Raw genomic sequence first — 16,504 nt, forward strand, 5'->3', positions numbered from 1 at the left:
ACTGAACGTCGCAAACCCTTAGATATCTGCACGAACCCTAGTTTCCATAATGAATCATCAATATACAAATTGGCTTAATTATTTATTTACTAACTAACTAATCACAGAAATACATAACAAACAAACAGTAGATATTGGTTACCAACAATGATAGAAAAGTCCCTAGTGGGCTAAGCAGATATGACGGTTTGGTAGACAAAGGAAAGGGGTGGGGATTGATAGAGCAGGAAAGACAAAAGGGATTCACTACACACAGTGGATAATTATAATAATTGAAATGCTAGTCCTTTGCACATGAACGGCCGCTCATTCGAGAATAATTGAAATGTATATATTTACGCCCGTATGTCGTTGTTGTCTTCTCTGTTGGAATCCTCAATTGTCCTGTAGAGTTCATCAGAGTCTCTGGTTAACTTTCCCAGAAGTTACAATGTCTTTCGTGGTTGTAGGTGTTTAGAATGAATACTTCAGAGTACCATTCGGAAATGTTCTCATAGAATAGATGCTTCGAGGGTTGTCGGTATTCTCGTTCTAGGTTTACGTAATTTCTAGCTGCAGACTAGTAATCATGCGTCTAAGATTTGCTCTTATTCTGTAGTGATTGATAGTCTCAGAGTTTAACCATTTCCAGCCGTGTAGCCAAAACTACAGCTGCATGGTCTCCGTGACCTACAGAATTGTAGCCATTCCAACGTGGGGACTCTCTCCCGGCGTTCTCTGACTTGTCCTTTGGTAGAGTTGTAGTTTAAACCATTTCACATGAAGCGTCAGCTGCATGTTCTCTAGTCTAATGTGAATTTCGTCAGGAGTGGGTTTTACACACTTCAGAGAAAAGGGCGGTCCATGACGCCAACGTAATGTCTATGCTCACGTGGGCGTGGTTACTGACTTGGTTAACTTGATATGAAAACCCATATTTTCTCATTGAGAAGGTTAACATTATGTTACATCTTTTCGCAAATAGTTTCATGTTTAAACACATACGTTTCACAAAATTTTGATGTAAACCTGACGGCTGGGAAATGTACACCTTAAGAGATACAGTTATGTGTGTTTCCTGTCCTTGTCACGTTCTGACCTTAGTTTTTTTGTTATTTCTTTGTTTTAGTATGGTCAGGGCGTGAGTTGGGTGGGTTATCTATGTTTGTTTTTCTATGTTGAGTTTTTCGTTTGGCCTGATATGGTTCTCAATCAGAGGCAGGTGTTAGTCATTGTCTCTGATTGGGAACCATATTTAGGGAGCTTGTTTTCTATTGTGTTTTGTGGGTGGTTGTCTTCCGTGTCTGTGTGTTCCACACGGAACTGTTTCGGTTTGTTATTTCACTTGGCGTTTATTGTTTTGTTTCTGTGTTCGTTTGTTTCATTAAAATATATTATGGACACATACCACGCTACGCATTGGTCTGACATTTCTTACTCCTCCTCAGATGAGGAGGAGGACAGCCGTTACAGTCCTTCATGAGATCACGAAATGAAACACACTTGTTATAACTGTCCCTTAAGTGTCCACGGACCATTCCCACATTCTCAAAGGTAGAAATATTGTTTAATACTCCCATTTTGGCGATTAGGAGTTTTGACAAGAGGAGTTCTTTGTTCTCTCTCCCTCAATACTCTCTCAATACTGCATGTCTAAAGGGGGAGAGGGTCCCTTCCAGCAATTTACGACCTGTCGTTAAGTCATAAAACTGTGGAGAGAGAGAGAGAGAGAGAGAGAGAGAGAGAGAGAGAGAGAGAGAGAGAGAGAGAGAGAGAGAGAGAGAGAGAGAGAGAGAGAGAGAGAGAGAGAGAGAGAGAGAGAGAGAGAGAGAGAGAGAGAGAGAGAGAGAGAGAGAGAGAGAGAGAGAGAGAGAGAGAGAGAGAGAGAGAGAGAGAGATCATTTCCTGGCCCAGGGACATGTGCTAGTCCGTGGCGACCTAAATGCCAGAACCAGACAAGAACCTGACACCCTCAGCACACGGGGACAAACACCTGCATGGAGGTGACAGCATTCCCTCCCCCATTTGCCCCCCTAGGCACAACTATGACAACATAACCAACAAAAACAGGTCACAACTCCTGCAGCCCTGTTGCACGCTGTGTATGTACATAGTCAATGGTAGACTTCGAGGGGACTCCTATGGTAGGTACACCTATAGCTCATCTCTTGGCAGTAGTGCTGTAGACTACTTTGTCACTGACCTCAACCCAGAGTCTCTCAGAGCGTTCACAGTCAGCCCAATGACACCCCTATCAGACCACAGCAAAATCACAGTCTACTTGAACAGAGCAATACTCAGTCATGAGGGATCAAAGCCAAAGGAACTGAGTAATATTAAGAAATGCTATAGATGGAAGGAATGTAGAAACCTACCAAAAAACAATTAGGCAACAACAAATTCAAACCTTTTTAGACAACTTCCTGGACAAAACGTACCACTGTAATAGTGAAGGTATAAACTTGGCAGTAGAAAATCTTAACAGTATATTTGACCTCTCAGCTTCCCTATCAAACCTAAACATTTCAAACAGAAAACCGAAGAAAATGAACAACAATGACAAATGGTTTGATGAAGAATGCAAAAACCTAAGAAAGAAATTGAGAAACCTGTCCAACCAAAAACATAGAGACCCAGAAAACCTGAGTCTCCACCTTCACTATGGTGAATCACTAAAACAATACAGAAATACACTACGGAAAAAGAAGGAACAGCACGTCAGAAATCAGCTCAATGTAATTGAAGAATCCATAGACTCTAACCACAAAGAATGATCTATCCAAAATGGAGATGTATGGGTAAACCACTTCTCCAATCTTTTTGGCTATATAACAAATAATAAACAGCAAAAACATATTCATGATCAAATACAAATCTTAGAATCAACTATTAAAGACTACCAGAACCCACTGGATTCTCCAGCAACCTTGAATGAGCTACAGGACAAAATAAAAACTCTCCAACCCAAAAAAGGCCTGTGGTGTTGATGGTATCCTCAATGAAATTATCAAATATACAGACAACAAATTCCAATTGGCTATACTAAAACTCTTTAACATCATCCTTAGCTCTGGCATTTTCTCCAATATTTGGAACCAAGGCCTGATCATCCCAATCCACAAAAGTGGAGACAAATTTCACACCAATAACTACCGTGGGATAGGCGTCAACAGCAACCTTGGGGAAATCCTCTGCATTATCATTAACTGCAGACTCATACATTTCCTCAGTGAAAACAATGTACTGAGCAAATGTCAAATTGGCTTTTTACTAAATTATCGTACGACAGACCACGTATTCACTCTGCACACCCTATTTGACAAACAAACAAACCAAAACAAAGGCAAAGTCCTCTCATGCTTTGTTGGTTAAAAAAAAAAAGCCTTTGACTCAATTTGACATAAAAGTCTGCTATACAAATTGATGGAAAGTGGTGTTGGGGGAAAAACATACAACATTATAAAATCCATGTACACAAACAACAAGTGTGCGGTTAAAATAGGCAAAAAACATGTTAACATATGTTTCCCATGGCAATAAAGTACCTTGAATTGATTTGAAGGGGGGAGGGGGGGCTATAATCCTCCCCCCAGGGCACGTCATGACAGTTGTATTATAGGTTTATTTCAGCACATACTGTTTGACTAGCTGCAGTAAGACAAACATAAAAATTACAAGTCAATTGGGTCAACTTATTTTTACACACTACTGCAGTAGATGATAGCTACTCTACAGGTGACCTAAAATTACGTTTTACATGTGGCATAAACCCATCTGCTTTAAATAAGTCAGCTTCTCTCACTATGATCAGTGATAGCTGAGTTGTATCAGAGAGAGAATGGAGAGAGAAAGTGAGAGACAGGCAGTATTTTCTCTTCTTGGGAGAAGCTTATGCTCCTTGAGATTATCACTTTCCCCTGCTGAGGGATTTGTCACTGATCCCTTGTGCAGTGGTGGGTAGCCTAGCTATTTAGTGACGGTCTCTTGGGGACGGATGATACATATATAGGATCTTAATTTGATCACCCTGTTGCAGGAGAACTTAACTGAAATGCAGGAAATGTAAAACTTCTGGTTTATTTGAGGTTTATTAAAAGCCTTCTGAAGTTTGTCATTTCCATTTTAGATTTGTACCTACAAAAATGTATCAACTCCTACAAAAATGTCCATTAATTATAATACACATAATAATTCCAATTTCCTGTTGCTGCAGGATTCTTTTCCTGCTGTAGCATGCTGGCTCAAATTAAGATCCTACATCTGTACTGTAGCAGACTGAGCAAGATCTCTATTGCAGAGTAGAACATTTGCAGAGTAGAGCATTCGTAGATTGCTCATTATACCCAAGATTACCCAGGTAGTGCTGGAAAATACTGTGCACGCATAACTCCTGAAGGATAACTGTCAAATGTGTAGGAATACACAGACAATGCTGCATACAGCTGCACACACTTACACCCCCCCCCCCCCCCACACACACACAGTAGACAAAAAGGTGTTAAACAAATCAAAATATATTTTATATTTGCCTTGATGAAAGCTTTGCACACTTTTGGCATTCTCTCAACCAGCTTCATGAGGTAGTCACCTGGAATGCATTTCAATTAACAGATGTGCCTTGTTAAAAGTTAATTTGTGGAATTTCTTTCCTTCTTAATGCGTTTGAGCCAATCAGTTGTGTTGTGAGAAGGTAGGATTGGTATCCAGAAGATAGCCCTATTTGGTAAAAGACCAAGTCCATATTATGGCAAGAACAGCTCAAATAACCAAAGAGCAACTACAGACCATCATTACTTTAAGACATGAAGGTCAGTCAATACGGAAAACTTCAAGAACTTTGAAAGTTTCTTCAAGTGCAGTCGCAAAATCCATCAAGCGCTATGATGAAACTGGTTCTCATGAGGACCGCCACAGGATAGGAAGACCCAGAGTTACCTCTGCTGCAGAGGAAAAGTTCATTAGAGTTACCAGCCTCAGAAATTGCAGCCCAAATAAATGCTTCACGGAGTTCAAGTAACAGACACATCTGAACATCAACTGTTCAGAGGAGATTGAGTGAATCAGGCATTCCTGGTCGAATTGCTGTAAAGAAACGCCAATAATAAGAAGAGACTTGCTTGGGCCAAGAAACATGAGCAATGGACATTCGACCGGTGGAAATCTGTCCTTTGGTATGATTTTTGGTTCCAACCGCCGTGTCTTTGTGAGACGCAGAGTAGGTTAACGGATGATCTCCGCATGTGTGGCTCCCACCGTGAAACATGGAGGAGGAGGTGTGATGGTGCTTTGCTGGTGACACTGTGATTTATTTAGAATTCACACTTAACCAGCATGGCTACCACAGCATTCTGCAGCGATACGGCATCCCATCTGATTTGCGCTTAGTGGGACTATCATTTGTTTTTCTACAGGACAATGACCCAACACACCTCCAGGCTGTGTATGGGCTGTTTGACCCAGCAGGAGAGTGATAGAGTGCTGCATCAGATGACCTGGCCTCCACAATAACCTGACCTCAGCCCAATTGAGATGGTTTGGGATGAGTTGGACCACAGAGTGAAGGAAAAGCAGCCAACAATTGCTCAGCATATGTGGGAACTCCTTCAAGACTGTTGGAAAAGCACTCCAGGTGAAGCTGGTTGAGAGAATGCCAAGAGTGTGCAAAGCTGTCATCAAGACAAAGGGTGGCTACTTTGAAGAATCTAAATTCCATGTGTTATTTCATAGTTTTGATTTCTTCACTATTATTCTACAATGTAGAAATTTTTTAAGATAAAGAAAAACCCTTGAATGAGTAAGTGTGTCCAAACTTTTGACTGGTACAGTAGCACTAGAGAGCCCTTGTCTCTCCACTCTTTTACCCATACTGTGAGTGTCTGACTTGGAGTTGCCAACTTTCTTCCCTCACACACCACCCCCCCATGTCCCTTAGTGCTAGGTTCCTCTGTGTTGCTTTATGATTCGCATGATTAGTACTGTTACTGAGCTGTAGCTTGCATCACCAACAGCAGACTGACACATACACCATGTGCATCCTGCAGGACCTATAGGAAAGGCTGTGTTATCTCTCCTGTCAGCTGTACCAGCGTCTCAGTCAGTCGACCAGTCATAATCCCATTATTAACCTCTCCCCCCTCCCCATTGAAAGAGCAACAGCAGGAAATAACACTAACGCTAGCCGGCCGGTGCCACGGAACCAGGGCGAACACAGTGAGTTACCCCCAACCCACCTGTGGCACCGAGGCTGACACCCCGGGAGAAAAGGTCCAGAAAGACACAGCTCTTTAGGAAGCGCAACATGCACCGGGGAAAGCCTTCACCTGAAAAATTACAAAGTTCAATTTGTGGTTCAACTGTGCCGGTCTACAATGAAAATCCAGATGCGCAGGAACCCACTTTAATAGCTCGTAGAGCATTTAAATGCCTCTATTTTACTGGAAGTTGGTTTAATGATGCAGTAGAGTCAGAGTGCCTGTGGTTACAAAGCTTGAATTTGACTTCAGAGAGGAACAGTGTATTGACAGATAGGCCTCCATCAAATATATTTAGCATTGCTCTGAATTTTCCCTGTCAGTATGGCTGATGCTTGCACTCCATACCAAGCACATTCGATTGGTAGGAAATTGATCATAAGATTGTTGAGTGTTAGAACACATTTTGAATGAGGCTATATTGTACTCCCAGAGGACTAACTGTTCTTTCGGGATTTGCATTGTCATGCTATTTTAGATGTGGCTCTCTGGAATCGGCTGTCTTTCAAACCTCTCTTCTGCTTTACATTTCTCTCTCGCTCTCTCGTCACCTTCTTATCGTCACCCTCTTATATCTAAATCATAAGTCCGTCACGGTTTAGTCCCAAAAGACCATGCAACTCTTCAATCAGAGATGTCACTCTCACTTTATTTCTAACAGGCCTAGCAAGTCCTCTATCACAGCTGCCAATAAAACTCATGAAAAATTGACGAGCTATTTTATCAAAGTAATTGTGTGCACCAATACGATAAGATCACAACATCTTTAAAACAATTTCCCACATTTGAATAATAAGACTGCATATAAACCACCAGATCTAGTAATGAAATGTTATTGAAACAAATCCCAATCATGGCATCTACAGTCATCAGGGATGCACAAGCATGGGAGATTTTCTCCTCTTAGCACAAACCCATCTTATGGGTCATTGGCAGGTACAGGATGTGTCAGAATGACATCCTAAACCTGGCACTGTATCTGCCACCTCTAATCCACAGGAAGAGACATAAAACACCTCCTGCTCTGACGCCTTCACACCTCCTGACGCACAACGTCTGCTTTCTGATTTATTTACCAGCTGACAGTTCTATTAAGAGGCATGCTATGCTGATCATTTGGGAGCAGGGTTTGAGAAATCACACATTTCATGCCTGGCTGGCACACCATCTAACTTCCCGATGACTGCATTGGAGGCTTAAAGGTCCATTGGCCCATTGTACATAACATTACACTCTAAAAGGATGGTGTGTGTGTGTGTGTGGCTGACAGCAGGGCCTGGACAGGTGCTTTGCTGAATGGGGATGGAACAGAGAGAAGGATGAGTTAAAGAGGAGAGAGATTAGTAAAAGAGGAGAGGGATAGAGGGGTGGGCCCTTTTTCTCTCTCTCTCTGTGGAATATGCTGTGGGAGAGTCTCTGATCTGTGGAGTATGCTGTGGGAGAGTCTCTGATCTGTGGAGTATGCTGTGGGAGAGTCTCTGATCTGTGGAGTATGCTGTGGGAGAGTCTCTGATCTGTGGAGTATGCTGTGGGAGAGTCTCTGATCTGTGGAGTATGCTGTGGGAGTCTCTGATCTGTGGAGTATGCTATGGGAGTCTCTGATCTGTGGAGTATGCTATGGGAGAGTCTCTGATCTGTGGAGTATGCTGTGGGAGAGTCTCTGATCTGTGGAGTATGCTGTGGGAGAGTCTCTGATCTGTGGAGTATGCTGTGGGAGAGTCTCTGATCTGTGGAGTATGCTGTGGGAGAGTCTCTGATCTGTGGAGTATGCTGTGGGAGAGTCTCTGATCTGTGGAGTATGCTGTGGGAGAGTCTCTGATCTGTGGAGTATGCTGTGGGAGAGTCTCTGATCTGTGGAGTATGCTGTGGGAGAGTCTCTGATCTGTGGAGTATGCTGTGGGAGAGTCTCTGATCTGTGGAGTATGCTGTGGGAGTCTCTGATCTGTGGAGTATGCTATGGGAGAGTCTGATCTGTGGAGTATGCTATGGGAGAGTCTGATCTGTGGAGTATGCTGTGGGAGAGTCTCTGATCTGTGGAGTATGCTGTGGGAGAGTCTCTGATCTGTGGAGTATGCTGTGGGAGAGTCTCTGATCTGTGGAGTATGCTGTGGGAGAGTCTCTGATCTGTGGAGTATGCTGTGGGAGAGTCTCTGATCTGTGGAGTATGCTGTGGGAGAGTCTCTGATCTGTGGAGTATGCTGTGGGAGAGTCTGATCTGTGGAGTATGCTGTGGGAGAGTTTCTGATCTGTGGAGTATGCTGTGGGAGAGTCTCTGATCTGTGGAGTATGCTGTGGGAGAGTCTCTGATCTGTGGAGTATGCTGTGGGAGAGTCTCTGATCTGTGGAGTATGCTGTGGGAGAGTCTCTGATCTGTGGAGTATTCTGTGGGAGAGTCTCTGATCTGTGGAGTATGCTGTGGGAGAGTCTCTGATCTGTGGAGTATGCTGTGGGAGAGTCTCTGATCTGTGGAGTATGCTGTGGAAGAGTCTCTGATCTGTGGAGTATGCTGTGGGAGAGTCTCTGATCTGTGGAGTATGCTGTGGGAGAGTCTCTGATCTGTGGAGTATGCTGTGGGAGAGTCTCTGATCTGTGGAGTATGCTGTGGGAGAGTCTCTGATCTGTGGAGTATGCTGTGGGAGAGTCTCTGATCTGTGGAGTATGCTGTGGGAGAGTCTCTGATCTGTGGAGTATGCTGTGGGAGAGTCTCTGATCTGTGGAGTATGCTGTGGGAGAGTCTCTGATCTGTGGAGTATGCTATGGGAGAGTCTGATCTGTGGAGTATGCTGTGGGAGAGTCTCTGATCTGTGGAGTATTCTGTGGGAGAGTCTCTGATCTGTGGAGTATGCTGTGGGAGAGTCTCTGATCTGTGGAGTATGCTGTGGGAGAGTCTCTGATCTGTGGAGTATGCTGTGGAAGAGTCTCTGATCTGTGGAGTATGCTGTGGGAGAGTCTCTGATCTGTGGAGTATGCTGTGGGAGAGTCTGATCTGTGGAGTATGCTGTGGGAGAGTCTCTGATCTGTGGAGTATGCTATGGGAGAGTCTGATCTGTGGAGTATGCTGTGGGAGAGTCTCTGATCTGTGGAGTATTCTGTGGGAGAGTCTCTGATCTGTGGAGTATGCTGTGGGAGAGTCTCTGATCTGTGGAGTATGCTGTGGGAGAGTCTCTGATCTGTGGAGTATGCTGTGGAAGAGTCTCTGATCTGTGGAGTATGCTGTGGGAGAGTCTCTGATCTGTGGAGTATGCTGTGGGAGAGTCTCTGATCTGTGGAGTATGCTGTGGGAGAGTCTCTGATCTGTGGAGTATGCTGTGGGAGAGTCTCTGATCTGTGGAGTATGCTGTGGGAGAGTCTCTGATCTGTGGAGTATGCTGTGGGAGAGTCTCTGATCTGTGGAGTATGCTGTGGGAGAGTCTCTGATCTGTGGAGTATGCTGTGGGAGAGTCTCTGATCTGTGGAGTATGCTATGGGAGAGTCTGATCTGTGGAGTATGCTGTGGGAGAGTCTCTGATCTGTGGAGTATGCTGTGGGAGAGTCTCTGATCTGTGGAGTATGCTGTGGGAGAGTCTCTGATCTGTGGAGTATGCTGTGGGAGAGTCTCTGATCTGTGGAGTATGCTGTGGGAGAGTCTCTGATCTGTGGAGTATGCTGTGGGAGTCTCTGATCTGTGGAGTATGCTGTGGGAGAGTCTGATCTGTGGAGTATGCTGTGGGAGAGTTTCTGATCTGTGGAGTATGCTGTGGGAGAGTCTCTGATCTGTGGAGTATGCTGTGGGAGAGTCTCTGATCTGTGGAGTATGCTGTGGGAGAGTCTCTGATCTGTGGAGTATGCTGTGGGAGAGTCGCTGATCTGTGGAGTATGCTGTGGGAGAGTCTGATCTGTGGAGTATGCTGTGGGAGAGTCTCTGATCTGTGGAGTATGCTGTGGGAGAGTCTCTGATCTGTGGAGTATGCTGTGGGAGAGTCTCTGATCTGTGGAGTATGCTGTGGGAGAGTCGCTGATCTGTGGAGTATGCTGTGGGAGAGTCTGATCTGTGGAGTATGCTGTGGGAGAGTCTCTGATCTGTGGAGTATGCTGTGGGAGAGTCTGATCTGTGGAGTATGCTGTGGGAGACTTAATGGGCTTCCAAAGAGCTGGAGTAGTGGGCCGGCTTTCATTAGCCCCATTCACAACTCCTCCTGATGTCCCACCACACTACTTCTGCTGTCCTCTAAAACGCTGACTAATGGCCCTAGAGAGTGTGTGTGTGTGTGTGTGTGTGTGTGTGTGTGTGTGTGTGTGTGTGTGTGTGTGTGTGTGTGTGTGTGTGTGTGTGTGTGTGTGTGTGTGTGTGTGTGTGTGTGTAACTGGGACTCCCGTTTGGTCATGTTACATCATCTCCCTAATCATCTCAGGCCCAGCCAGCCAGTCCATCACGTTACTGACAGGAAGGATAAGAGCTGGCTGATGTCATTAGCTATTGACTTTGGTGGTACTATGACACACACAGCAACTGCCCACTGACTTAGTGCACAACCTTGTAACGTTGTGAGTGGAGAGGAGAGGCTAAGCTCTCATTTATGGCAAGTCATATTCGGTTCAGAAAGGCTGGGCCCGAGCTTGAACTTCTAATGGCATGGCTTTCTTCCTGACCTCATCTCTTGATAGTACTTTTCAGCATCAATATTTTAACTCTTCTTCTCTCTGTTTTTTCTCTCCAAATCCTTCTTTGTGACCATCACTTTCCATTTTCTTTAATGTGCTTTTATATTTTCCTCCCTGCTGGTCTTCATCCCCTCCCTTAGTTGACATCTCTTATCCACCTCCTCTCTTTCCCCCAACAAGGCACCATGTGATGTCGCTCACTTGCCTCCATTTTAAAGAAGTGTGAGAAATGGAGAGCCACACTGTGCAAAGATCCCCAACAACCACAGTACTGTATGAGTGCTGAATTTGTGTGTATTTAAATGCCAAATCATGCATAGGCACGAGTTGGCCCAATTCCCAGACTGAGGGATTGTGACAGACACCTATGATAAATTAAAGACACGGTAAAGAGTAGCACACACACACTCAAACACTCACACACACCTGAATAAATAGACCAACAAACAGTACTGCCTGTAAGCAGCAGAGGAGCCAGACGGTGACAGCATATGTCTCCCATTAGTGGAGCTTTGTGCTGTTTTGTTCTGCACAGAAACCTCTGGATCAATAAACCACTAGCAACCAAATGGGCCTTTTAATGTTTGATGCTAATGCCAGCTTCCGTCTCAGGGGACCCATTGGACCAGTACTGAGTGCAGCAATGTGCGGCCACTTACCCGTACGGGCAGCCTAGTGGTCCAAACAGAGCCAGGAAACAGGTCATTGAAATGCCTCCATAATGCACTCCTGGTTCCTTTGCTTGCTTGTGGAAGCCATATCCAAACTGAGCAAGGAGCCCCTGCCGAATACATTAATGATAATCACCTTCCTGTGTGTTCAGGCATTTGCCTTGGTGAGGGTCGGAAATAGGGATGGTCAGCGGAGTTCTTGTTTCCATCCAGGATGGCGAGCCGAGCACCAATCTGCTTCCTCACTAGAGCCAGACAGGCAGGCATTGTCATGCTGCCAGAGCCGACCCATCCATCACATCCTCCACTAGAGTGCAGAAGCGCCTGGCATTTGGTGGAAGTTGTCACAGGATGAGTGTGATTATCATCGACCGACCATGCAGTGTGGTTGTCATGGAGGGGGCTTCCTGTCAGTCTTAGTTCTGGAGTTAATTGGTCCGCAGTGAGCGGGGTGGTCAAGGCGACGCAAGGGGGGAGAGAGGGAGGATGGAGGGAGGCAGGGCGGATGGTCCAGCTGCTCCAGTTTGCAGGCAGCTACTGGGCTGAGTGCAGACTGGGCATGTCTACCTGAGAAGTGCTGTGTGTAGTGGGCCAATTAAGCAGATTATTCAAGAGTGTTAATAGTAGTAAGGAGACAGACTTCTTTAGGTATTGCTGCAGCCTGCAAGGGCGGGAACATGTCAGTTGGTTTCATGTACATTTCCTTCTGGCGTTGCTGTTCAAATGCCTACAGGTAGATTGTTCTCATCAGACGTTCAGCCTCTCCTCTGCTTTTAAGGAGAGGTGCATCTTCGCTATGAGCCGTCTTTGGCAGACACTCACAACAGCCAGTTGGTCCTGAATAGAAGTCTGACTACACTGAGCCTAGAAGGATTTGACAATCATTACTGGGATCTGTGGCTGCAATGAGAAAATAAAAGTACAATATATTTCCAATTACTACTCCCCAGGAACATCTTAATAGCCAATTTCAAGGTGACCTCAACATGACATATCTGAGAGAAGGAGAACGGAGAGAGAGAGATTCAGTGAGTGAGTTGAATGAGGCAGCGATTGCCTGAATGCTGATGATGCATGTCATTGCCACAAGCAAAGTGCTGTGATGGATCAATAAAAGACAAGGAAGCAATGAGCAGCCAATAGGCCCCGAGCATTCAGACCTCTCATTGTCATCGCCAATGTTGACTCCTCACCACACAGCACTCCATAAAACCACGCTCTGCAGCCTTACTGCGGTATGGTACATTGTGATGCCATGCCATATTTCTTGACAGAGCCTTCGGGGGGGGGGGGGACACACTGACTTGAGTTCATAAAACATATTTGTCACCTGTATTTTTGGAGAATCTCAGTGGTGAAAAGGCCCCATAACTAGGCAGAGATCGTCAAAAATAATTATCTTAATTGAAATTACGTAAATATTTACAATATGTTTAGTAAAGTGTGTTTTTTGCCATCATACAGGCCGTGTTAGTCAGTTTGTTGATCACCCCCTGTATAGTCTGAACATGATCAGATCTGTACCGGATTATGAAGACCGTATCCAGAACATCTCAGAGTAGGCCTGCTGATCTAGGATCTGTCCATATAATCATACTCATTATGATCTCAAATGCAAAACCGATCCTAGATCAGCACTCCTATTCTGAGATCCTTTTGTGGATACCAACCAAGCGGTCACCACTGAGGGATAAGCAGCGTCTTTCTTTCATGTGGAAAAACAAGGTGCTGATATAAACACCTGTGTTCATTGGGCAGGGCTTCTGTTTTAACTCAGTCTGGGACGAGAATGCTGTGGAATCCTCCGGATAATCTCCATGCTGGTGTTTATGTTCAACATGAATTTACAGCGAGGCTCCTGCAGCTATACAGACGGATGGTGTTGTGGGTCCCAGACCAACATCTGTCAAGCAGCATTAACACCATTCATTATGTTTTTTAATCAGCGGTTTGTGTTACTTGTTACAGAGATGAGTTGAAGGATCATTGCCTTTGATTGATCACTGGTTGATTGTATGCACCTTCTTTAAAGCCACAATCTGGAGTCTGTGTGCATTCTTTACCACCTTAAATTCTGAAATGTAACTTTCACTGTGATGCTTGTTTACAAGCTTGGGTAAATTCTGATGTATGAGAGAGCATTACATGCAGACTACACCACGGGAGTACGTCCGCATGCCACTGGGATTTTGTCTATCTGACAAGATGCAATCATGACATGCAGGTTAAAACTCAAATCAACTGTGCATCAATTATATTAATTTTGGGTGGGTCGAAACACATGAAACGTTAATGGATATTTAGCTGGGAGATTAACATTGGGCTGTTATTTTACCTAACATTCATATGGTCCTCCTTTAAGATGGTTCTTTGGAGAATTTTGACCTGGAGTCATACATAATCTTGTGTTTCTCTACTCCAAGGATTCATCTACCAGCCCAGCCACATATAAAAAGGGAAACCTAGTTGGTGTTTAGTTATCTTTAATTAATCTCTTATCGTGTGTTTTTCAAGCATCTATGTGGGTTTGTATCTTCCTGATATACAATAAGGAGGGGACTTGCAGCACCTGGAGCATCTCAAATAGAACCAAGTTTGCGCTTGACACATGCATGTGTAAATTTATTTTTGCAAGGCTTGTACATGCAACTTGGACGGTGTGGTTTGCGTGTCTGGCTGTATTTTGTGGTTGTCTTTGCTCCGTTAATAGATCTTTTAAAGACAGTGCGACAGTGTATGGTGATTTAAGACAGATAAACAAACATGTCATCTGCAAGGAGCTTTTGCTCATTTTATAGAAATATATTTGCTTAACCCACCTAAACCCCCCGACATTCATTATACACTTCTTATAAAACTGATGTCAAGTATAACACTATCAACCACACTTAAAGCTAGAATCCTTAATTTAAACAATAGGAAAGGGCATCCCCGCCCGTTTTGCAAAAAAATCTAAGGGATTGGGTTGGAGAAATGTAACCACTCTAAAATTCATAGACATAGCTATAGATGCAAGGACTAACCACCAATGATATCGAATGCATAGTTTTAAACATGTTTTTAGGCTATACAGTGTTTGTTTACATTTACGTTGTTTATCAACATTGGAGTAAAACAAGTTTATATTTGGGGTTCTGATGGGGCACGACAGTTGAACTAAACTCATGAGGCATGTATCAGTTATATTCTTCAAGAATCAATTGGCAGCCTATAATTTACAAGTCCAAGAATGGATGTAGCAACTAAGGACTCTAGCTTTTAACACATTGTTTATTTCCCCTTCCTGGCTGATTGAACAGCTGTAATACGGAGATCTCTCTCTGGTTGTAGAACTGCTGAAGTTCTGAACTCCTTCCCCCTTCAAGGAATCAATATGCAGACGGGGGAACTTACCCGCAGCCAGCTGCATCCAGCCGCAGATCTTGTAGACCGTGCCTGTGCTGCAGAAGAAGAAGAGCGTAAAGCAGCCGATGCATCCGATGACCAGCGCCATGGACATCCCGATGAAGACGGACGCGGCTTTGAAGGCGCCGGAAGGGATGGTGCTGAACTCCATGAAGCTGCCCTGGCACGTCAGGTCCCGGGACAGCCCGTTTCCGATGCAGTAGTGGAAGAGGCCGAAGTAACCGGCCTGCGGCGTGTCCATCCCGTCTCCGATCCAGTAGGGCTGGATGAAGCACACCACGTTGACTATAGCGAAGAGGATGGTGAAGATGGCCCACAGAACCCCGATAGCGCGGGAGTTCCTCACGTAGTTGGTCTGGTAGATTTTGGCAGCCTCGGAAGCGGGAAGCATGGTTGTAGGAGCCCCAGGCACCATCATTCAGTCTCTAAAGGTTTTTATATTTACGAACTGTTCACACACAGAGCTTTAATCAAGCACAGAGCACATCCCGGCCGCGTCAATGTGACATGATCTCCCCGACTAAACTGCTCCCTTCTGGGCGAGTGTTTAGCCTACTAAAGCCTCGCAGCTTGCACTGTGCTTGGGTCTGCCACCGTTTTCCTTATCTTTATTGAATGGTAGGCTGGGTATCCGAGAGATATTACGAATAATACTGAGGAGGAATCTTCTGAATGAATGATCACTGAGATAACAGCATGTAATAATCACCGGGTGTTAATTCGAAACCGCCATGCATTTCGCAAATACGCTACAGCCATAGTAGGCTAAACAAACATCCTACGGTCAGAACTGCATTCGATTGAGGGCGCACAGAGATGAATAATCCATGAAACAATCCTCAGAGAGCAGCTGAGATCCCCATTCACAGACGTGGCCACTACCGTAGTGGTCAAGGCTACAACCTCATCTTCCACCGAAAACCGATTTTCCCGAGGTGGAGGAGGTGCATTTAACTGAGATGATGAAGTCGCAAGTGTTGACAATCTGCTCACTGTGCATCATGTGCTCTGCGTCCATATTTGACCAAAGAACACCTGTATTCCAGGCAGGCGCAGTCCGACTGTCACAACCGATAGGCCTATCAAAGCCCCTCTGATAAAGCACCATGCGCAATACAGCCTATCCTCTAATCCCACTCTCTCATGCCCCAGTGCAATTGTGGAATGGGAGACATCTGAAATAAAATCGTTAAATCTAAAAAGCAACACTCCTATTTGATTTAGTCTAGGTTGGCTCTGACTCGTGAGGCAGAATATTGACGTTTCAGCTCTCTCTCTCAATGTCGCCTCTCTCTCGGTGTTAATCTGTGTCCACCGAAATAGGATGGTTTCTGTCGCACATCAAGACGCGCTGGTATTTAGCGCACAGTGAACAAGTGCACATCAACATCAAGGGCAGGCTATAAAACTCAGCCCTGCGACATGGCATTTTATCACGAAGTCATGATATAGGCTAATTGGCTAAACTTAATCATGATTGCAATGGCTGGGTAATCACTATAAATGGATCATCTGTTTGATAGCCTACTCCAAGTCTCCAACGTTGTGTGCTATGCA

The 16,504-nt window shown here is 44.7% G+C and overlaps 1 protein-coding gene across 1 annotated transcript in view; it reads right to left on the reverse strand.

The window, feature by feature from the left end:
• The window catches only part of LOC139533923 (LHFPL tetraspan subfamily member 3 protein-like), a 41,106-nt gene extending 25,143 nt beyond the window's left edge, over positions 1 to 15,963 (reverse strand). The window contains exon 1 of the mRNA XM_071332433.1: positions 14,936 to 15,963. Within this exon, the coding sequence (XP_071188534.1) occupies positions 14,936 to 15,365 (430 nt within the window). The 5' untranslated portion in view covers positions 15,366 to 15,963. The remainder of the gene's footprint in view (positions 1 to 14,935) is intronic.
• Positions 15,964 to 16,504: the final 541 nt, after the last annotated feature.

Source organism: Salvelinus alpinus, chromosome 11 (genome assembly GCF_045679555.1).
Source record: "Salvelinus alpinus chromosome 11, SLU_Salpinus.1, whole genome shotgun sequence".
Taxonomy (NCBI): Eukaryota; Metazoa; Chordata; class Actinopteri; order Salmoniformes; family Salmonidae; genus Salvelinus; species Salvelinus alpinus.